The sequence below is a fragment of the Hyaloscypha bicolor genome, assembly GCF_002865645.1.
Source record: "Hyaloscypha bicolor E unplaced genomic scaffold K444scaffold_10, whole genome shotgun sequence".
NCBI classification, from domain to species: domain Eukaryota; kingdom Fungi; phylum Ascomycota; class Leotiomycetes; order Helotiales; family Hyaloscyphaceae; genus Hyaloscypha; species Hyaloscypha bicolor.
Window position 1 is genome coordinate 3,199,583 of NW_020194512.1, and position 22,243 is coordinate 3,221,825.

The following is a 22,243-nucleotide window of genomic DNA, read 5'->3' on the forward strand; positions in this document are numbered from 1 at the left end:
GCGCGCTCGCACTTGAGCAAGGAATTCAGTCTCTTCAAGCTTAAGGTCGGAATTAACCTGGCAGGGTGGCTTATTGACTCGGAATGCGATCTCCTCCATGTTGTCGGGTGTATTGATGGTGGGCTGTGACGCATAAATGTTATACCTTCTCAATGCCCCACGTCTACTCGTCACCACGAGTAATAAATCCGTCAGAGTAACAACATTCGAGGACTACTTTCACGGCTAATCCCGCGTCGACTATGGCATTTAGAAGAACGGCGATTTCGAGGTTGCGAAGATAACGTCCCCCGTACAATACGTCGGTAGGCACCACTGCATGGTCCTCAACGTCTGCAGTGCCACCCCTTGAGTCGTTGGCAGCAATCCTCAAGCTCCAAAACACAGACGTGGCCGAAGCTCCGTGGCCAGAGAGGAGAGCGTAGATAAAACCTCCAGGCTTGGCAATGATACCTGAGGTATCAATACCGTATCAATACCACCCGGTATTAGTCAGTATTACAGGGATCAATACTAGATCGATTGGTATTAATACTAAGCGAGCTCTCACCGCCTTTCTACCCCGCCATGCCTCACTCCCCTCCTTCCTTACCTTTTCCCTCCTCATACGACGATTTTCTCCAAAGTATATCCTTAAAATGTCTTCTTTACTTGAACCAGACGAGTCCCTTATATAATCACTTATAATAGAGTCAGTTATATCTGATCTAGCCTATAGCAAGAAGCGATCCCCTACTTGGGCCCACTGCCGGCAATCCTACTAAAATAAGATTTAGTCCTTTCTTTATTACCTTTACTATATATGAGATGAAATTCCGCTACTATACGGTAGTACAAGCTCAGGAAATATAGTAAAACATATCAAGAAATACTACCCTGAAATTATAATAGAGAAGGCTCTAAGTAAGACTCAAGAAGTAATAAAGAAATAACTTAAATAGCTATATTACCAAGCTAAGGCTACTAGTAAGGCTAAAGAGTTTAATTTGGAGATCCTTAAAGCTTCTCTTAATATAATAGTTCTTATAGAAGCTCTGATTTCTCTAATTATTATACGAAATCTCTTATATATTATAATTAAATAGCCAGAGTTTTATATTTTTTACTAAGTACTAAACCAGGTATATAAAGGCAAGATTACTATCTCTTACTCTGGAATTTCTAATAAGGTTAAGGAGGCTTAGGTAAGATATAAGGATATTATACGAAAGGCTATCTAATTAGTACTTTTATAGATATATATTTCTCTCGATATCTGGACCTCTCTAAATTAATACCTTCTCTTAATAATCTATACCTATTTTACTTTATATAACTTAAAGAGATAAAAGGCCCTTTTTACTTTTAAGTAAATAGGTAGCTATTCCGGAGAAAACTAGTTTATAGTTCTTCTTCTAGTTCTTTAGAACTATAGTATTATATAAAAGCTTGGGGCTATTATAGCTAATAATACCTCTTCTAATAATACTCTTTATTAGGCTATTTAATTTTACTAGAAGTAAAAGTTTAGCTTGAAATAGAATATAGTATAAATACGAATTTGCTATATTAGCTATATTATTAATTTAATAATACAAGCCTTCTTATTTATAGATATAGTAAAATTAGAAGTATTTAAGTTATATAATAATTAAGAGAAGTAAGAAGAATATATAAATAAGAAGGTAATAAGAGCTAAGTTTAGGCTCTTAGGACTACTTAGTAAAAAATATAATATTATAGTTTATATTTATAGATTTACTAGTAGAATAATATAATTTATTAAGCTTATAGGAAGGCTAGTTCCTATAAATAATTATATGAGGTAAAATAGCTAGTATAAGATATTTAATATTCTCTTACTCTTAAGGTCCTATATTAAGGCCTATTACCAGGCTTATAAAGAGAAGCTTAAGAATAATATCTTGAGCTTTAAAAAATAGGAAAGGCTTTATATAATTCGAGACTTTCTTTACCTCTTTATATAAGCTACTCTCTTTACTAAAGGAAACTCTATATCTATTAATTATATACTCTTTATAATAGATATATTAATTAAATATATTTAAACCGAAATTATAAGTTATACTTTTTCTTTTTTCTTCTTTTCTCTCTTTCTTTACTTTACTAATATATAATATAATAAGTTAAATATAAAAAGAAAAGAGATTAAGAAAGCTAGAACTTCCTTAGCCGGCTTAATATAGTATATACTATTCTTAATAAGTACTATATTAAGACTAATCTCTCTTCTATTTATATTACTATTTTAATCTTAAATTCTAGTAATTATAAGAGATATATTAAAGTTTATTAGCTAAAGAAGTAGGTAAAGCCGATTTTAGTAAATATAAAGGTATTCTAAGAGAAGTATAGAGAAGAGGCAGCTATACTCTTATTTTTCTATATATCTTTCTCGTATAATAATCTCTTTTAAGATATATTAAAAATAGATCCCTTTAATAAGATTACTTTATCTCTTTATATAATTACTAGGCCAGTAAATAAGAATGAATATAAGAACTATAACTTATAAAACTCATATAATTCTAGAAAAAGAAGAGCCTTTATATAGTAATATTAAGATATATAGAGGTAATACTAGTCTAGGCTCTTATTTATAGCTATTAATATTCTCTCAATTCTACTAATAAGTAATAAGCCAGAGAGAGTCTTTTTAAAAGATTATTATATAGTAGCCTGAAATAGAATATAAATAGAAGCAGAGATTATTAAGATAAGAGAATATTTAAAGTACTAGAAAAGAAGCAGAATTCTAGATACCTTTTTTAAAACTAGCTAGTTTAAAGAAGGAACTAATAAGAATTATATATTTCAAGGCTCTTATATAATTTTAGATTCTTTTAGAAATTTCCTAAATTTCTAAATTTTCCTAAAAAATTTTCTCTAGGCTAATTTTAACTATTTAAGAAAGAATTCTTTACCTTTACCCTTTACCTCTTTCCTTTATTAATATTAATACTAATAACCTGATTTCTTATATAATATTAATACCTTATATAATATTAAATAATTCTGCTTCTGGTAGTAATTCTTCTGCCTTACCTGCTTCTAGCTTTCTTATATCTACTAACCCAAACCAGTAGTAAGTCTCTTAAGCTTAGCTATTCATATAACTATTAATCTACTAGACTTATTTCTTTTATTAACCTTATAGGTAATGCCTTTATTCTTGATATAGGCCAAGCTCTTCTTTAAAGCCAGTAGATAATAGTGGTTATAGGCCAGTAGCTAACTAGATTTATAAGTAATTCTTCTTATATAAGAGGGCTTAAGCTAACTAGATTCAAGTATTATAATAACCTCTAGAACCAAGCTCTTGCTCTTTCTGGCCAAAACATTCTTATTAACCCTAATTATATTATAATTAGTCAAGTTATAACTCAGTACCAGTTATATATTAATATAATTCTTATTTAGTATAGAGAAGCTAATATAATAGCCACTTCTTGCCATTCTTATACTCATACAGGCCTTAATAATACCATTTTCCCTGAGTACCGCCGGATTATAGGTTAATGGAATAACTGCTATAGTAATTACAAGTGGCCGGACTATACTACTACTTGTATATAGGGAGGGGATACTGAGAGTAAGAGTAGTAATAGAGATATTAGTACTAGAGGATATAGAAGAGAATATAGAGGAGCTAGCAGTAGTGGTTATAGAAAGGGAGGACGCCTTACTTAATGTAGTACTATAAGAAAGACCCCTTATAGAACTGGTAGGGCAGCTGTATTATGTATAATTACTTAATAAGGGGTATTTATAGCCTTACTTGTACTTTATAGAGGCCGTACGAGGGTTTATAATCTTTTAGATAGTACCTTTAATATAAATAGTCCTCTCAAAGTATTAAAAACACCAAGAATCTCAAATATACTAGGATTAGCTCGCTTAGGATTGATACCGGTATTAATAGTATTAATACCTTACGATTCTGGTATTAATCCGGATCAATACCCGAAATTAGGTAATATTGCCAAGCCTGAAAACCTCCCTACTTTTAGGCTGGGCACCCCAGATCTCCAGGATCATCCTGCTTTTCAGGGTCATACTTTTTTTAGGGTCATCCTAACTTTTTAGGGTCATCCCGCTTTTCACGACCACCCTGCTTTCTGACGCTTTCGACCACATCCCGGAGCAACATTACAATGCTTTCATACATGGTTCTAGTCTGGGGAGCGGCGTGGAGCGCCCTGAGATCATTCTTGGGACGTTTGGGATCTGGTGCGAGCAGCTTCTTGGTATTCTGCGTAAGGACCTTGAGCGTGTTGACAAGGTAATCTTCAACCGCAAGGACGACGTTTACACCGCCTCGCAAGGCTCCATACGAGATTTATCTTCTTTCTCGGTTGTAGCGTGGTGCTTTATACGGCTGCCCATCACCATAGTAATTATGCTGACCAGAACTGCCCACTTGACCGGGCCTGCTTTTGTGGGTTGTCAAGGCTCTTAGGATGAAGAGAGTGTAGAAAACGAGGTGTCAATGTGGTGATACTTCAGATTACATTTTCCCAGCTCCCTGGCTACCGGAAATGGATATACCATTCAACTCAAAATCTTTGAAGGGCACCCACCGCTAAGATGCAGACCGCTAGGGACCCTGGCCAAGAGCCATCAAGGAGTTAATGCAGGAACATGAGCCTAAGTCCTTGACGGCCAATTGAAGGCAAATGCGGAACTGCAGCATTACAGGATTAAGCTTGACGATTATTGGAGGAGCTCATTCATACACTGGTGTTAGCGGTGGCCAAGTGTTCTGTGGTAGTGCAATCTTTGCCCGGCCCCTGGCTGGTTACATATACAGCACGCTCCCTGCATCAATTTTTGTTAAGAGGCCATTGCGCCTTTGGCCAAGTGTGTTTCGGCTAACGCCAGCCACGGCCTGATTCTTGAAAGATACAAAACCGATTCCAGTAGTCTCATCCTCGCTGCCTTGCATTTCTGGCTATTTGAGAACGAAACGGATAGCAAGATAAAGCCTTATTAGTAGAAGAGAAATAATAAGGATTAAAGTATCTAAGAAATAAAAAGAAAGAATAAGAAAGGAAAGGCTAATTTTTCTTTTCTTCTTATTTAATATATCTCTTATAACCATTACTTCTTACTTCTTCTATATTTAAAAGAAGTAATTAGTATTTTATAATAAGTCTATCTCTAGAAGCTAAAATTAATAATATATTAAAATTATTTTTAAGGAATTAGTGAGGAAAATAGAAATCCTTAAATCTTTGTTGAATAAATAATAGTTAGTAACTAAATTGAAGTAAAGAGTATCAAGTAAGAATGCAATTGATTTATCTGATTCCTATCAATAATAGATATTTTGAGAAGCTAGGATTGAAATTATTGCGGACGCAGAGCCCCCATTTCACTCGTCCCCCACCTCTCATGAATATGTTGCCTCAATTTCTTCCCCCAAAATGCAATAGGAATGAGCACGAGCCCAACGACAGCAATCATTGAACCAATCTCGATATTTGTATTGGCGATCCCCTGCGATGCCACCCAAGGTTGGATCGAAAAGCTGATCCCAAAACTCGCCATGTAGCTCACACCACTAAGGACGACCAATGCCGGTGCTGCCCATCGAGGAAAAGCTTCAGTGACCCAGAGCGTATTCGCGGTTGCTAAGCTGGAGAATGTGAAGGTATTGAGTCCGTATGAGACATAGATGAACATGAAGTGCCATTTGTGCTGGACAGCAAGACCGTAGATGATCACGCTGGTAGTGCCCGCGATGATGGGCAGGATGAATGCTGGAAGGTAATGTTCTGCGTCTCGTACACCTGCGTTGCTCATTGCAAGACGGCGGGAGACCCATGCAATCATTTTCCCTGATACTGGCCACGCAATGAGAGACCCGATGGCGCCAGCGGCATTGACGAGTGCGGTGTAGCGGATATCGAGGAAGTAGGGAGGACCTGTCAAGGCGAAATTATACGTCTCTCCAATTGACAACATGCTACCGAAGACAATGGCGTTGAGAAGCGCAACCCAGAAAATCAACGGATTGACGAAACATCCGAGAATCTGAGGATAGCATGCCCACATAGCTTTCCAGCCCCCTCGAGTTGTCCCCCAGAACTGGAGGTCTCTGACCCAGGGGGATGAGTACGGAATATCAGGAAGTGATTTCCCTCCAGGCACCTCTTCCCAGTCCTGATAGATTTGGACTTTCTCGGTTGCGCTTTGGGCGAGTATACGTCCGTCAAATGCAACAGCTGGTCGAATGAAGTATGTTTCTGGAAATAAGAAAAAAGCCAGTGTGACAGATATTGCAGAGGGGAAAATCCAGAGGAGGTAGAAGGATCTCCAACTAGTGCTGGTGTTGGTTATTTGAGGGACAAGTGAATATATGCAACCGCCGACGAAGCCTATAAGGCACCACAACATGGCAATTATTTGGGGCCGTTGGTGGATGAAGGTCAGGTCAATAGCCATAAGCAGGCCCTTCGAACGTTAGGACCATTAGCCGAAGAGAGATTTGGAGGTCAGTTACCGTGCTTGTGTTCACTCCCTCAGCTAATCCTTGCAAGCACACGGCAATCAAGAGTTGGTAGAAGTTTCCGGCTATACCAGCCCATAGAGTTGCTAGCAACATAATCATCGTGCCGAGCAAGAACACTGGTCTCCTTCCAATCGCCAATGAGAGCGGTATCCACAGGAAAGCTCCGATCCCCATAAACAATGTTGGAGCAGAAAGGAGCAATGTCGGATTGAACGGTCTTGTGTCCTAATCGACTATCAGATTATCATCAAATTTTTCATTGCTGGTAGCTGACCTCATCAGAAAACTCCTCTAACAAAGGAGCGAACATAAGACCTGGACCTTGTACCACCACCAGCCCCGTGATGGAAAAGAAAAAGATGGCAAAAAGGGCACGAGCACGCTTCATCTTACTCCAATTCAGAGGATCCCGAGACGAGCTCGTCGGAATGGGGAGCTTGAGCATGCACCCATCGGAAGAGATGATGAACACGCTTCCGGAGAAATCGCGGGACGCATATTTGGAGCGGGTGGAAGTAGAAGTCGAGCTGATGTATTCGCTATGGGTCGGAGAGGTCAATTTTTCTTCGAGCATGATGCCAGATCCTAAAAGTTTGCTGTGGGTTCAAGGAGAGTTGCGGATGTCGATTGAATAATATATTATACGAACGAACACCTGCAGGCTTGCAAGATCTGGTGGCGCAGGTACGAGGTGGGCAATGAAACTCTCCTTGTTCCACGGTGACACGCATAGATGTCCAAAAAAAAAAAAAACAATTGTTCCAATTGGCATTCAGAGAACCCAGCGTCTTTCACGCAGAATTCTAGGGCAAAAGCTGCATTGGAAACTTTTTCCACGGGGATGAACAGCTGGCGAGCCGGTGGTCCACCCCGGAAAGATTTGAGTTAACCTTTTGCATTGTGACAATTGTCAAACAGGATTCCTAGACAGAACACAACCTGGACAAATCAAAAAAAAAAATCTCCGATTGGAAATTCGCGATTTGAAACTCAAGGGTTCAAATTGCTCGTTCTTGGCAAAGCAGATGAACTGCCGAGGCCGCGTCTTCCAGCGACATTAGGAAAGTATATTGGGTGCCCAACCAATCGGCTCAACTACATCGAAACATGTTGCATGATCCGTTTAGAGAACATCTGGGGAATGTGATTTGATGAAACAAACACTGCCGACGGGTTCTCCACTTCCCTAAAGCCTGCATTAATGAACCCCAGGCCCGGGCTTGCCCCAGACTCCATGTCCATCAGCAGAACTTATGTGCAGCCTAGTTCTCCCCTAATGACTTGTAATTGTGGGTCCCCTTGACCAAGGTGTTTTGTATAGTAGAATTTCTGTGCTCTGTAGACCCACTGTTACAAGTAATTAAGGGGGGGGGGCGAAGAGTTGCAGTCGGTCCAGCTCAAAAAGAGCCAAAATCCAGCCCATTTCACTACCCCCTCCCTCATCCAGCCACCACAACACAAGATATAAAATATAATTAATACAAAATATACTCAAGACTCTAATAATAATTGAGAATAAATTTAGAATTATAGAAAGTGGACGGGGTGGTTGAAAGATAAATTTGTGAAGTAAAGGAAGTAGAGAAAAAGTAACTTTTATGCTTAAAGGATTCCGGGAACCCCCTGCTGACAAGCCCGCATCCGTAAGTCTATGCTTTCTAGGCTAGTTTTATGGCTTAAGTTTTGCTCCTTTAAAAGCATAGTATTATATTAAGTATTATACAAGAATAACTTGATAGAACCTTATAAAATAAAGTTTTCTACGAAAAATATACTCAATGTCTTTATTATCTTAATTTGGAAACAGAATCCCGGGAATTGAGAAAGTTTAAAGTTCCTTCGGGGGAGTTCGGGCCTGAAAAGCTCAAACTTACGAGCGGCAGGCTCGTAAGTATTCCCTATGTATTAACTAGATTACTAAACAACCACGATTTTAATCAAAAATTGAATTATGCGCATAACACTAGTCTACAACTTCGCCATTTCGTTCTAATAAATCATGGTTGTGGCTGAAAAGTTGTGGTGTTGGGAAAATAGGGCATTTTTGACCGCGTTTGAGCTTGAGCCGGACCGACCCTATCTAAAGGCCCGTTTGGCAATGCGGAAATGCCTGTGTTTGGTCCAGCTTCAACGCCAGCTTTTATAGTTACTCAATAATTATTACTAGCTTTTGCTACGTTTATAGGCCTTCTTTCGGGGTAATACATTAGTTATAATTTAATTATTATATAAGTATGCGCTTCTCGTGAAATTTATTTCACGACTATTTTTTTCAATAAGAAATATATAATAATATAATCTATATATATAATTGCTTTTATTTTATAAAAAGAATAAGTATTAAGGTTTAATACCTTAAACTAATAGAGAGGGGTTACTAAAGAATGGTAAATTTAATCTTAAGGGTTAATAGTGCCGGAGATGACTCTAAAACCTCCCGAGCCGAAATCGAATACTCAGTAATTACATCTCTCAAACACTTCTAATTGATACGAATACTAGCGCTGATTATCGAGTACTAAAAGCTAGAGTTGGTTGCTAGCAATCAAAACGTAGAATCCGTCCCAAACGGGCCTTAAGTCCCGTCCCTAGCCAGCATTACGGATATAGACAGTCCCTCTGAGATGGCGAAGTTAGGATCAAAGCTGCTTCGCGTTTGAGGCAAGTAAAATGTATTAGTGTGTTCGACCTCAACTCTTTCCCGACAAATCATATGTCAATTAATAATCTTAACACGTAATTGGCGCTATAGTGACGAGGTTGCCGCACTGATGGCGGAACTACCTCCGTAGGTGCTTCATCCAACCACATTGAGCTTGCACGTCGGCTTCAGGTCTTAACGGAGCCGTGCGTTATCTCCAACGGCGAACGTCCTCTCGAACTTTCTAATCTTATTTAGAAATGCTTGTAAGGACTGCAATCAGAGCGCTATGGCTATGTATGCATTTCTCTTCTGCAGGAAATCTCGATAATCCAACTTGTGTGGATGCCCGCAAGAGAAAGGGGTGCTCGCCAACTAAGCGAGCAATAACAAGGCAGGAGATCGCCTTTGGGACCACTCCACGAACGTTCAAGACAGAGTCCGACTAATGTAGGAATTTATCTTCTTAGGTACTTCAATTGTTTGCTCCTGAATTCCCGGTTTAGTTAATAAATCTAACTTATCGTTGGTATTCCCTCTTGCAGTGCAAATATTACATTTCTTTACTCCTTTCCATCTGAAGGTCCTCTTCCCCCAAATAGCCCCTAAGCATGGGTTTATAGGAACTCGAGAAATCTCGAGTCTCTGATGGAAGCTGTGCCGTGCGGTAGTAAAAGAGGAAGTATGGTAAAGGATTTATACACGTTTAAGTAATTTTTGAAATGCAGGTACTTTTGTTTCAAGAAATATTGTCTGACAGGCAATGCCGAACGTTTATCTAAGCCCCATTTTCTTCGCACGCTACCTTATTTTCGGAGGTTCTGTACAGGTGCCGGCCTTTCTGGCGGAGAAAGAGACTCATTATATCTGCTCGAATTTATGAAAGTAAAATGTTGAGACCAGGCGTCTACCATTTCTGATAGCAAGGATAAAAAGGACTGGCAATGGATTAGCTAAACCAGGTTAATAAACCAAAGAAGAATCACTCACTCTTGTTCGCCTCGCCACCCAACACATTTGTAACAGTCAAAAATATGAGTTGGATCATACTTGTTCTTAATATCCAGCAGCCTGTTGTAATTGGCACCGAAAAAAGTCTGCTCCCAATCCGGCTCCCCGTAATGTGCTTCATTGAAGTACGCTCCCCCTCCTGGGCTTAATTTCTTGAGCGGTTCCAGCATCTCAAGGAATCCATCAGTGGCCTTTTGCAGAGCGGCAGGTGCCAGAGGCTCGTACCATTCCCCAACGTGGATCACATGCCACATAGCCTCTCTCCAGGCTGGGAGAGCGGATGTCTTCTGGTTGTTGTCTGGGGTGCTCAGAGGCGTTTCGAGGACCACCTGTGCTCCAGTGCGTTGCAATGGTAGCAACCTTCTAGCCTTTTCCATCCCCTCAATCACAGCGCTGACCAGAGAATCCACTGTCTCAGATGCATTAAATAGATGGCGAGGCATGAGTCGTGATGCGAGTAAAGAAAAGATTCCAGGGGGCTTTGTCGCCCTGGCGTCGATCGCGCTAAACGCCAGGTAATCGGTATAGGTCGGAAAGGAAGTGTAATTATTTTCAAGAACGTTGACATAAGTCAGGTTGCTCACTGTTTGAAAGAAAGATGCCGTTGCACGTTTCAATCTGGATCCGTCATCGGCATACGGTAGGACCAGGCCAAATGATACCCCTTTCGTAGAGTAGTCAACTTGTCCAGTGACGAGTTGGGAAGACCAGATGATCTGGTTGTTTGCATGGGCCGTCAGAACTTCGCGAAGACCTTGCTGCTGAGTAGCATTGGTGGTGTCTTTGAATGTTGCCAGGAAGTTGTATGTATGAACAGGCACGGATGGATAAACTTGAACTCGATACTTGGTGAGGATGGCATAAGTACCTCCGCCTCCGCCTCGCATTGCCCAAAAAAGTTCAGGATCGTTGCATTCGTTGATGGTCCTCACCTGACCTTCCGCAGTAACGACTTCAAATTCCACTGCATTATCCACCATCAGACCGTAGGTGGTGGTGTAATCGCCAACACCTCCCCCTTGTCCGAAACCACCTGCGATCCCGACGGATTCTTCATATCCACCCGTGATGTCCACACCGTGAGAGTTGAAAAAGCGATAGGCATCTCCAGCGATGACTCCAGCTCCCATTTCACCGACGTTTTGCGCATTCGCTGACGGGCAGTTGTGCGCGGTGAAAGTTTGGTGAAAGTCCAGGCTTTTCAAGTTGTGAGTCCATATTGCTAACGAGTTAGGAACTGTTGAGCGTCCGAAAAAGTCATGGCCAGTGTTCTTGACGCTGATGCGGATGTTGTGAACCTTCGCAAATTGGAGAGCGGCTGATATATGCGAGGTGTTGCGAACATCGACATAGTATGTTGCGAGTCTACCAAGAGAGCAAGTGCTGTACAATGTCACTTCTGGATTAGAAGATAAAAGAGAACATCCAGATGTGCCACAAGCTTCCCAGTTTGGCCAGTAAGTCTGGCCATAATACCCTCCCCGGGGGATACTGTTATTGTAATCATTTTCCACGACGGAGCAGACTGCAGCATCATAGTATGTCGAGTTTTCGTAGCAAGGTGCACCCAGTGGAATGGTTTGGTACAAATGGCCATCGATTGTGTGGTTCAAATGTTGCCATTCTTGCAAGGATGGCCAACATTTCTGCCCAGGTTTGCAATTGTAGCCTGGATCTATGGATGAAGGTGCTGCCAAAGCAACGCCCAACAAGAAAATAACAAATATAACAAAACGCATTCTCTTGACTTGCGAAGTGTCCAAGGGATGGAATAAGTTAATCATGGAGAGACTTCCACGACGCTTCTTAAACAGTTATATACCTCGAAGCGAAAATTTATTCGCCGCAGCAAATGATGCTACACAAAGAAGTAGCTTTCTCGCAACGGAGATAATCAGTGGCTGTTTCCAAATCGGGAGCTTGTTGAGTAGTCGTTTGCCCGACAGTAAGCAGCGCAACGGCTAACCTAATTGACCCCTCTCTGCGCTCTGCAGCACCACTCATCGCTCGTATCGCGGAGTTGAAGGAGACATACGCGGCTCTCTATGCAGTAGTTCTAAGTAATTATTATTCATGTCCAATACTTGGTAGCAATTATGAAGATTTCCATAGCTGCCTACCCATCACAATGGGAAAAACTAAAACGCCCCCCCCCCCCCCCCCCGGGTGTCGATTGGGAGCAAACTAGCTACTAACCCAAAGTAGAGGCGCTCGAACAGGAATACCAAAACTCTGGCTTTTTCTTTAATTTAATACTTGTTTTATTTTCTTATAGCAATAATTAAGCGGTATTTAAATATAATCATTTTATACAATTTGGATTAGTAATAATTCTTTAAATTAAAGCAGTTAAAAATTTCATATTTTATAGCCTAAAGATAAGCTTAAACAAGCCTAGAAATTTAGCGAAAAAGTCCCTAAAACCAAATGTAAGAGCCTTATAAGCCCCTAATTTATAGGGCTATATAGGGTTCAAAATCTAGAACCTAATTAATTAGTATATAAACTTCTTTAAATTAAAATTTTAGTTTAAGGAATCTTTTTATTATAGGCTATAAAGCATGTAGTTATAATGCAAGGGTTATAATATACCAGCCTATTCTTATATTAAAAAATCTAACTTAAGATTTTTGAAGAGCTTAGGTAGCCAATTACAAGTCGTTGACACCCTTGCTCCAATCGACCCCCCCGCCCGGGAGGGGGTTTAGTTTTTCCCATCACAACATCCCCGAAACCGTCCCTCGCCCTCCTCTAATTCAACACTTAAGTGACGATTGAAGTGCAAGCTCTTTTGCTTCTCTCCATCGCTCTCTTGATACTAATGTTGAATACTGGATACGGGGTCTTATTGTTCTCCTGTCAATCTGTTTTCCCTATTTCTCGACTCTATCTATTGCCCTAAGCCCGAAAAAAAACTTTGTGTAATATCATGATATTATCAACTTGTCACGTTATGGCTACTACGGAGTATCTAATGACTCTGGAACAAGAGTTGCACTTAGTTATTAGAATTCAGGAGTAATGGCATCATCATGTGACCGTTCAGCCACTTTTGCCAAGCCACAACTCGCCGTACCATCCCCGAAGCTCCACACACATTCTCAGATATCTTTTCTCGCTCATCCTCGCGACGTTCAACGAACTGCTCCCTCAACAGAGCTTTTCTCTATGTCTCCACTCCAGTGGTTCTTCAGATGTATCATCATTGCAACGGGCGAGACGAAAATCAGGGGCGGCTCCACGCCTAGGTCATGACAGATTCTGCATTTGTACCAGGCAGCCAAGTTCTTGAACGAGAAGTGCGCTCGCATGTGACATGCTGCAAGAGTCCTCCATTCCGCCTCGGTAAAAGTGATACTTCCAGCCTCGTCAATCTCCATACATCTGAGGTCCAGGTTGCAGTGGTGGCAAACGTACCCGCCACCACCAGGCTCCCGCGATGTGATGGCTGACAAGGCGGCCGAGGCGTGTTTCTGCAGATGAGATGCGCCTTCGCAGAATGTCGCATTGTTGCCGTGCATTGGGAAAAGTTTTCTCACTTTTTCTCTCAGGTCGAGGCTGTACTGAGAAGGATCTTGTATTGCAAAACACCCTTTCCGATTTGCAAGTTCCTGCAAAGCTGTTTTGGTTGCCGTGACTTCTGACTTGAGCCGCTTCATGAACTCTAGCCTCTGAGATTCGGAGAAACCACGTTGCTGATTTCGGAGCTCTTTGACTTCCACGTCATCTTGGGGCAACGCTGCATACACCATGCGAAGTTCTCGAACCGCATCATCTGTCGTACACCGATATCAGGATTTGTAAACGGTATCAGTGATGTCGACTTACCATCACCCGAGGAGAACTCTATTCCCAGAGCGAGAATGTAGTAATTGAAATAAGTAGTCACAGCCGTTCCTTCTTGCAATGCGGTTTCCAAGTCGGTTTGCTCCTTGCCTATATCTTCGTCCACAGCCTGTTCTTTCGAGTCGAGAAACATTTGCGCGACCTGCCTCACGCTCTTCATGATATTGTTGACAAGATCTGTAATCGTCCAGATGGAGGGCATACCCGGTGAGGACATGACGAAGCGTCTCCTCGTACCACAAAATAATCGAGTATTAAAACACGAGATTTGTTCATCCAAGATCACGAAAGTTATCTCAGACTTATATGTGGCATTCAGACAGTTCAAGGCATGCGACTGGCGGCGTTGGACACCATCTTCAAATTACTTGCAGCCTCGATGTTTCTCTTGGAAGCGGGCTTACGCGTTCTGTACTTCACTTGGGTTCGCCCTCCCGGGAGCCTGACACATTTTTGGCAAAACCTACCAACACAACAGACGTATCCTCAATGTTGCGTTACGCAATTTAGGTTCCCACTCAGGGCGAGGCTGGACTACTATGCCTTAACAGACTGCTGAAGCTGGTATATGACCTTTTCACAAGCTGCTTCAAGGCTCTGGGTCATCCTGCTCACCAAAAAAATAACTCGAGACGAGCATCCGAATACCTTGATTTCTCCCATGATGAATCGAAACTTCCGCGCTGCAGGTGCACGAGGCCTCTCTATACCAGGCGGTCTGTCTTCCAACACGTCTGACAATGGAGATTTTCTGGATGCCGATGACAGCGGTGACACATCCGAAGAAACGTCCCATACGGAAAATATTCCCCTTTCTGGAGTCTCAGCCCATCTTGGCTCCTACCAAACCAAGGAGTACAGAAGACTATTGGATATCATCGATGAAGTGAGGAAGTATGATATCGATCATGTCCTCCAGATTCCACAGATTGTGGTATGCGGGAATACCTCCGCTGGAAAGAGTTCCGTCCTCGAAGCTGTCAGCCACATCAAGTTTCCGCGAGGAGACAATGTTTGTACCCGATACGTGACCGAGTAAGTTGTTTCAATAGCCGACGGTGGATTGTTATGTTAACCTCTTTAGAATCTGTCTTCGGACTTCCGATACAATCTTTATCAATGTCACTATCTCGCCGAAGTCTTCACGGCCACAGAGGGGACAGGACGACCTGATGGCGTTCCGCGAGACCGCAGGAACATTGGAAGAACTGCCACGACTGATGGATTCTGCCGAAAGGAAGATGGGCTTGCCAAGGCACGCCCCTGGAAAGGCCACATTCACGGAAGACTGTTTGAGAATCGAGGTTCACGGCCCTGATCAACCACGTCTTACTCTCATCGATGTTCCAGGTCTAGTGCAGACCGGGGAACAGAACCTCAGAGAAACCATTACGGGAATGACAGAAAAATATATCAACAATCCTCGCTCAATTATCCTAGCGGTTCTTGGCGCCCATGACGAACCTGTCAATCAGTCGATTTTCCGCATGGCGAGGGATGCTGATCCCCACGGCGTTCGCACTTTCGGAATCATCACGAAGCCGGACAAACCGGACCCTGGCTCGGGATCTCAACGAAACTGGATCAAGATCGCTCAGAACAAAGGAGAAGGGTTTATATTCAAGAAAGGCTGGCATGTACTCTTGAACAGGTCAGAGGATGAAGTCAAGAGAAACACCTCGAGCGAGGAGAGAGACCTGAAAGAAAAGGTCTTCTTCGAGCGTCCAGACAATCTTTGGAACGAAGTGCCGCCTGAGAACTGGGGGGCAGAGAACCTGAAAGGCCACCTTGTGCGTCTGCTCGTCGACCTCCTGCGGAGAGAAAGTTCTTCCTTGAAGCGCGATATCGAGGATCGGTTAACGCCGTATCACGAGAAACTGGACAGACTGGCAGCCAGCTTGAGAAGCAAAGAAGAAGCTGATCATCTCTTCCGCAAGAAGTGCCGAGACATGCGGAATCTCACACTGCTGGCCGTGGAAGGCAAATTGAATGACGGTTACTTTGAATTACCCGACAATGTTGACACCCTAGCCGATGATGCCCGCTATCTCCGAGCACGTATCGAAGGTGAGGAAGACCAATTTCACCAGAAAGTCAAGATCGAAGGTCGTACTTTCCTGTATACATGGAACCCGGATGATTCGCCGTCAGCAGAGGAGATGAACCAGTTCCTAGAACGGGTTGCAAAGGTTCTCAAGCATACGCGGGGCCACGAAGCAGAAGACATCTACGATCCTCAGCGACTCGATCTTCTCTTCCACAAGCTCTCTCGCGACTGGCAGAAGATTGGAGAGCGCTTGATCGCACAAGCACACGCTCACTGCAAAACGTTCCTCGACAAACTAATGGTCGATGTCTTGAGTCCAGACCTTCCACACATCGCTCGGCGCCTTTATGGAAAAGTGGTCGCAAAACTGCTAGACGAAAGAAAGCAGCATGCGTTGATCGAGCTCGCCGAGCTCGAGAAGGATCGAACGCGGCCTGCGAAGACGCGAAACGATGCCTTTGCCGAGAAGATCCAGCAGGAGTATGCCAAGAAGTTACATTCCATGATGACGAAAGCCCTCAGGAAAGCGGAGTCTCCACTCATCAACATCCCGGCACAGATCACTGAATTGCTTGATCTGGATAATAGTAATAAGAGGCGACTAGCTCAAGCGGCAGATTTGCTGGCTCGGTTACATATTTTCTATGACGTATGTATACCGCTAAAGAATAATTAAGAACAAGTACTGATATGAAATAGATTGCTGCGAATGTTTTCGTTGATAATGTTGTGGTGCAAGTTGTGGAACGGCATCTTTTGAGGAATTTCGACGAGATCTTCGACGAGATATTGGATCTGGAGAGGGCGGACCCGAAGAAATGGGATGCACTGCTATTTGACCCTGATTCTGAAGAGAGAAAAGCGGAGATGAAGGAGCTACAAGCGGAAGCAGATAATTTGCAGAAATGCTTGGATGCGGTGGAAGATATTGCTTGAGATACTGATACTTTCCCATGACAATACCAAGCGCGTGAGGATTCACGCTTTGGGATTTTATTTCAACGGAAATCAAGTCGTTGCAAGTGGTTCTTCAATCGATATGTTTGTAGTGAAAATAATCACTGCTATTATCCTCTATCGTGGAACATTGCAAGCACTGTATCATCCATAGTACGCCATCTCAAATTATCCTCATATCAACGAGATACGTCCGCTCGCCGATCCTGAGAGTGAACCGAGTTTGTCATTCAGCTAACCCTATTTTTTTTTTGGAAAGTGCTTCTACAATAGCCTCTATATTAACGAATTCGATTTATACTTATAGTTAATTCGGCTGTCAATTTCAAAATTTTAGTGGTAACCTTCCATTTTCGCGCGTTGGAAAAGATTAGTTCACCGTAGACATTTGATATCTTCCAGGCCTCACCGAACACGTGCCTCCACAAGGCTACTCCAGAATGTTGAGAATTCAAAGCAAAAGTCACGTGCAATGCTTCTCAGACGACTGTCCATTTTGCAGTAATCTAAGGCCTATACTTATATACGTCCAAATAGCCCCTTATTACTCCTATTTAGCTGTAAACCCATGTTTAGCTGAATGCCCTGCATAGCTAAACACCCTTGCACAGCTGAATGCCCCTGCATAGAAGGGTTCACCCACCAACCGCCCAAACCTACTTCCCGCCCAAGCCAAAATTCGACTTTAATATTAATTTATCAATTATTAATATAATTTTATACTTTGTTAAGTTTTAGTTAACAAATATACTCTTTAATCACAATTTCATCTTTTCAAGTAAAGATTATTATTAATTTTACTTATAAAATTAAGCTTTTATTTATATTTTAAGAATTTTAAAGCAATATAAAGGAATAATTAAAATAAGTCCTTTTATATAAATTCCTATAATTAAGAGAAACAGTATTAGTGAATAACAGAAATCAATTTTTATCAATTTTTGTTAATTATTAGTATTATAAACGGTGAGAGAAAAATCGATTTTTTGCTTGGGCGGGAAGTGGGTTTGGGCGGTTGGTGGGTGAACCCTTCTAGCTGAATTGCCACTGGTAGCCTTAGGCACTAATTTCCAACACAGAAACCGACAACCTCCTGAAGTACCATCAACAGCTCCAAAGTTAAGAAGCGCAGCTGGCTCAATCATCAACGTCTCTTAGGAACCAAATAGTTTGCGTCTGTTTTCTCCACTGCGGGAAGAAAGCGCAAGTCTTGCAAATCTCAGCGTGCCGGGCACCAGGGGTGTTCAACCCGTCCGGGTATTACCTCGTCGCGTTGCCTTATTGTGCTTCTGGCGATGGATCAGACATCCAATTCGTTCGAATACAAACCGTTGGACGAGGTTGCGCAGGAAATAAGGTTGGTTCGTCTCCTCCCCGGCTCCGGCCAAGAACGTATCTGCTGCAGCCTTGACCACGCGTTTCTGGCACACGCCGCCTCCTCGTATGAAGCGCTGTCGTACTTCTGGGGAGACCCAAAAGCAACCTTACCAATATCGCTGGATGTTACAACCTTCCAAGTTACGGAGAACCTTGAGTCGGCCCTTCGGCACCTTCGCCTCGAGGACCGGGACCGAACGCTGTGGATCGATGCAATATGTATCGACCAAGCCAACCCAAAAGAACGCGCCCGTCAAGTCCAAGTCATGGGGAAGATATATCAAAGAGCAAGACGTGTTCTGGTCTGGCTTGGTGACGAGATTCAGGACACTGGTTTGGCTTTTGAACTCATGATTAAGAGAGCCGATGGGGAAAGTCTTGCGGAAGCACTGGTGCCGAGTGTGCAGAAAAGGGGCGAGGCCATGCTGCAACACTGGCTATTATTAGATCGCAAAGGCTCAATATCGAGACGGACGAGATCTGCCAGTGTGAAGTCCAGGGTTCTAGGAGGTAGGATTACAAAGCTAAACCGCATCTTACGAGACCCAAGGCCAAACATCGCTTTGGAACCCCGGGTGGTGCACGTCTTGGAACAACAAGCCCAACTCATGCAAGCGTTTGATCCGCCCACTCGGAAAGTAATCGAGGCACTGCCGTTGATGGGCGAGGATGAGGAGGAGTGCGGATTTAGGGGAGAAGATGAGGTGGATGCGGAAAGAGCAATAGAACGGGAAACATCTCAGGGGCCAGAGGAGGAGGATTGGACCGAGGAAATTGAACCCGAATCTCTCGAAGAAAGTCGGAATGATCGAGCCATCGAGGCCTTCGGTGATCTCTTCAATCGTCCTTGGTGGAAAAGAATCTGGGTTGTTCAAGAGCTCGCCCGCTCGCGGCAAGCCACCTTTATTTGCGGAAGTCACTCGGCGTCATGGGAGACAATGCGGGCCAACGTCGTCCCCCAAGAAGACGACTTGACCTGGGGATACCACCCGTGTGTTGCTGATATGCTAAGTGTCTGGGGGCCGTACTCAACTCAAGAACGGCGGTGTGTAGGTCTTCTGGACTACTTATCCACGTTTCGGTACTGCGGAGCTACTGACCCTCGGGATAAAGTCTTCGCCCTTCTTGGGCTTGCCATAGACATTGATGGCAGTGATTTAGACGCCAATTACAGCTTGGAACTCGAAGATCTCTATAAGAGAGTAGTCCGTGTCATGATAAGTCAACATCGGAATTTGGATGTTCTCGGACACGTTTTGGGCATGGGACTACTCGATGGATCGGATCGCAAGGTGACATTTCCTTCTTGGACTCCAGATTGGAGGATGAAAGTGACTGCTACTCCGTTCCAGGAGATATTGACCATGAATGGAGAAGCCAACTTCTACTCCGCTAGTGGAACTTCGACGCCTAACTTCTCGTTCTCGCCGGACTTTCAGATCTTGACACTGGAAGGATTCGTGTTTGGAACTCTGCAGCACTTGGAAGAAGTTCTCGAAGATCTGGGCAGTCTCTTCGGCAACGATTTCAATGAAGCAAACCAGCATTTGACCGTGATACAGCGATGGGAAGAGCGAGCTTTGGAGGAGCCTGTAACGCTATGCCCCTACCTGGGCAAAACGGGACGACTGGACGCATTCTGGCGCACTCTGACCGCGGATGCTTTCTTGGGACAGCGAAAAGCACCCGATGAAATTTTCAAGCAATTCGAAGTTTGGTCTGGACGTACGGATCTCGCATCTGTCATCGATCCGGAAGACTTGCCAACACAGTACATTAACTATGCCACTCCATTTGTGCGTTCTCTTGACGAGGCTTCGAGCGGCCGCAGATTCCTGGTGTCGGACGGGGGGTACATGGGACTCGCCCCGCAAAGTGCAGAGGAGGCGGACTTGATCTGTGTCCTCTTAGGCGGACAGACTCCGTTTGTCTTACGACCACGCGAGGATCTATATGAGCTTATCGGACCGTGCTACGTTCACGGAATAATGGATGGGGAGGCAATGGAGCAATCGAGGCTGCGAAACTTCGAGCTTGAGGACTTCCGTCTACAGTAAATAATTGAGGAAATCCAACAAACACTTGCAAGCTTCCCCAAGCCGGAACAGATAATAGTCGGACTTAACGTCGCGACTAAAGGGACTCTACCCTTTAGTCGGGGAAAGCGAGTTGTCCCGCACCACACCAAAATTACTATGCAATCGCGGATACCTGTATTATACCATACAACCAAATAACCCTTAATTTAATGCGCAATTGAGGATATAATCTCTTATTAATCTAATAATACGAAATCTGCATTTTGAGCTATTAAATTAATTAATATTACTAATTTGAACAATATATAATATAAAATTATCTTTCTCCTACTAATTCTACTATTTATATTCTCTCTTGCCTTTTTTATTTCTTTATTTAATTTCTTAGTTTCTTCTAATATTATATATATATAATTAATTAAAAGGGTTTGTCTTTATTTAGTAAGCTTACTTAAATACAAGTATTATAGAATTAATAAAAATATTTATAAAGATTATATATAACTAAAGAATATATAATAAATCTCGAATATTATAAGTATTAATTAGGGAAATTAATAGTTCTTTAATATTATAATTATACTATTATTTATATTTATAAATTATTAAATATATAAATTATTAAAAGCTTTTATTTAAAGAAAGTTTTTCTGGATTTTATAAAAGAAATATAGATTAGTTCTATACTAAATTCAATTTTATAATTTTATAACTTATTAATTTATTTTATTATCTTATTACTTATTAATAAATAATTATATTTCTAAATCTATAAAATATACAACTTTTTATTAAAGCTATTTTTATAAAAGAAGTTAACTAAATTAATTCTAATATAAGTAATTAGTATATTAAAGAATTATTTAAGTTATTTATAAATATTTATAAATAACTTAAATAAAATATAAGTAATAAGTAGCTTAAAAAACTTGAATAAAATAGAATAATTATTTATAAATAATATAAATAACTATAAATAGTTATATATAAGTTACAGGATTATTATAAATTAATATATATTTTAATTTTAAAAAAATAAATAAGATATTTATTAAATAAGATATTTATTAAATAAGATATTTATTAAATAAGATATTTATTAAATAAGTAAATAAGATATTTATTAAATAAGATATTTATTAAATAAGATATTTATTAAATAAGATATTTATTAAATAAGATATTTATTAAATAAGCTTATATAAAGGTACTTAAATACTAATTTTCTATAATAATAAACTTAAAGTATTACTAAAGTTTAATTTACTTACTATTATAGTAAGAATTACTAAATTGGGTCTAGTATAATTGCCTTATTTAATTAGAATCTATATATTTACTTTTTAAAGCTTTATACTTTACTTAAACTCTTTTCTAACTAGTTTAATTAACTCTTTTACTATTTAATATAACTCTCTATTTTATAATCTTTATATATATTAGTTATAAGCCCGGCCTTATACTAATAAACTTCCTAATTAGTATATTATAGAAAGTATTTAAGAGTTTATTTAATTTATTTCTTTGAAAATTATATTTTAGTTTATATTTTAGATATTAACTAATTAATAGAAACTATTTCTATAGTTTCTATATATTGGTACAGCTGTTCCCTTGGGAGTCACGTGTATAGTCACGGGACACGGGACACGGGACATGGTCATGTGACCTCGCGTCCCATTAGTAACTCGACCGGTAGCTAGTCCCCATTAGGCTTAGCAGATTTAGGAATTGTATATTAATACTATAATACTGTAATCCTTACTTCTGAATAATAACTTTACTAACTTTATGCAAATAGTATTCTATAA

At 41.2% G+C, this 22,243-nt stretch overlaps 5 protein-coding genes across 5 annotated transcripts; 2 read left to right on the forward strand and 3 right to left on the reverse strand.

Moving 5' to 3' along the window:
• Window positions 1–5,326: 5,326 nt before the first annotated feature.
• K444DRAFT_579152 (uncharacterized protein) lies at window positions 5,327–7,088 on the reverse strand (the record flags this gene model as incomplete). The annotated part of the gene is made up of 2 exons (XM_024877645.1): window positions 5,327–6,456; window positions 6,789–7,088. 2 exons carry the CDS (start codon window positions 7,086–7,088, stop codon window positions 5,350–5,352), a joined length of 1,407 nt encoding a protein of 468 aa, XP_024744415.1. The 3' UTR covers window positions 5,327–5,349.
• A 3,053-nt stretch (window positions 7,089–10,141) lies between these two features.
• On the reverse strand, window positions 10,142–11,905 carry K444DRAFT_515457 (isoamyl alcohol oxidase; the record flags this gene model as incomplete). The annotated part of the gene is made up of 1 exon (XM_024873600.1): window positions 10,142–11,905. One exon carries the CDS (start codon window positions 11,903–11,905, stop codon window positions 10,142–10,144), a length of 1,764 nt encoding a protein of 587 aa, XP_024744416.1.
• A 1,317-nt stretch (window positions 11,906–13,222) lies between these two features.
• K444DRAFT_606448 (uncharacterized protein) lies at window positions 13,223–14,245 on the reverse strand. Its single transcript, XM_024878996.1, has 2 exons — window positions 13,995–14,245; window positions 13,223–13,941 (listed from the first exon to the last, which is right to left on the reverse strand). The coding sequence occupies exons 1-2, from the start codon at window positions 14,227–14,229 to the stop codon at window positions 13,301–13,303; spliced, it is 876 nt and encodes a 291-aa protein (XP_024744417.1). The 5' UTR covers window positions 14,230–14,245; the 3' UTR covers window positions 13,223–13,300.
• A 431-nt stretch (window positions 14,246–14,676) lies between these two features.
• Window positions 14,677–16,995, forward strand: K444DRAFT_623672 (uncharacterized protein; the record flags this gene model as incomplete). Its single annotated transcript, XM_024882304.1, has 3 exons — window positions 14,677–15,047; window positions 15,097–16,708; window positions 16,759–16,995. The coding sequence occupies 3 exons, from the start codon at window positions 14,677–14,679 to the stop codon at window positions 16,993–16,995; spliced, it is 2,220 nt and encodes a 739-aa protein (XP_024744418.1).
• A 1,148-nt stretch (window positions 16,996–18,143) lies between these two features.
• On the forward strand, window positions 18,144–20,643 carry K444DRAFT_606450 (HET-domain-containing protein). Its single transcript, XM_024878997.1, has one exon. The coding sequence runs from the start codon at window positions 18,312–18,314 to the stop codon at window positions 20,448–20,450; it is 2,139 nt and encodes a 712-aa protein (XP_024744419.1). The 5' UTR covers window positions 18,144–18,311; the 3' UTR covers window positions 20,451–20,643.
• Window positions 20,644–22,243: the final 1,600 nt, after the last annotated feature.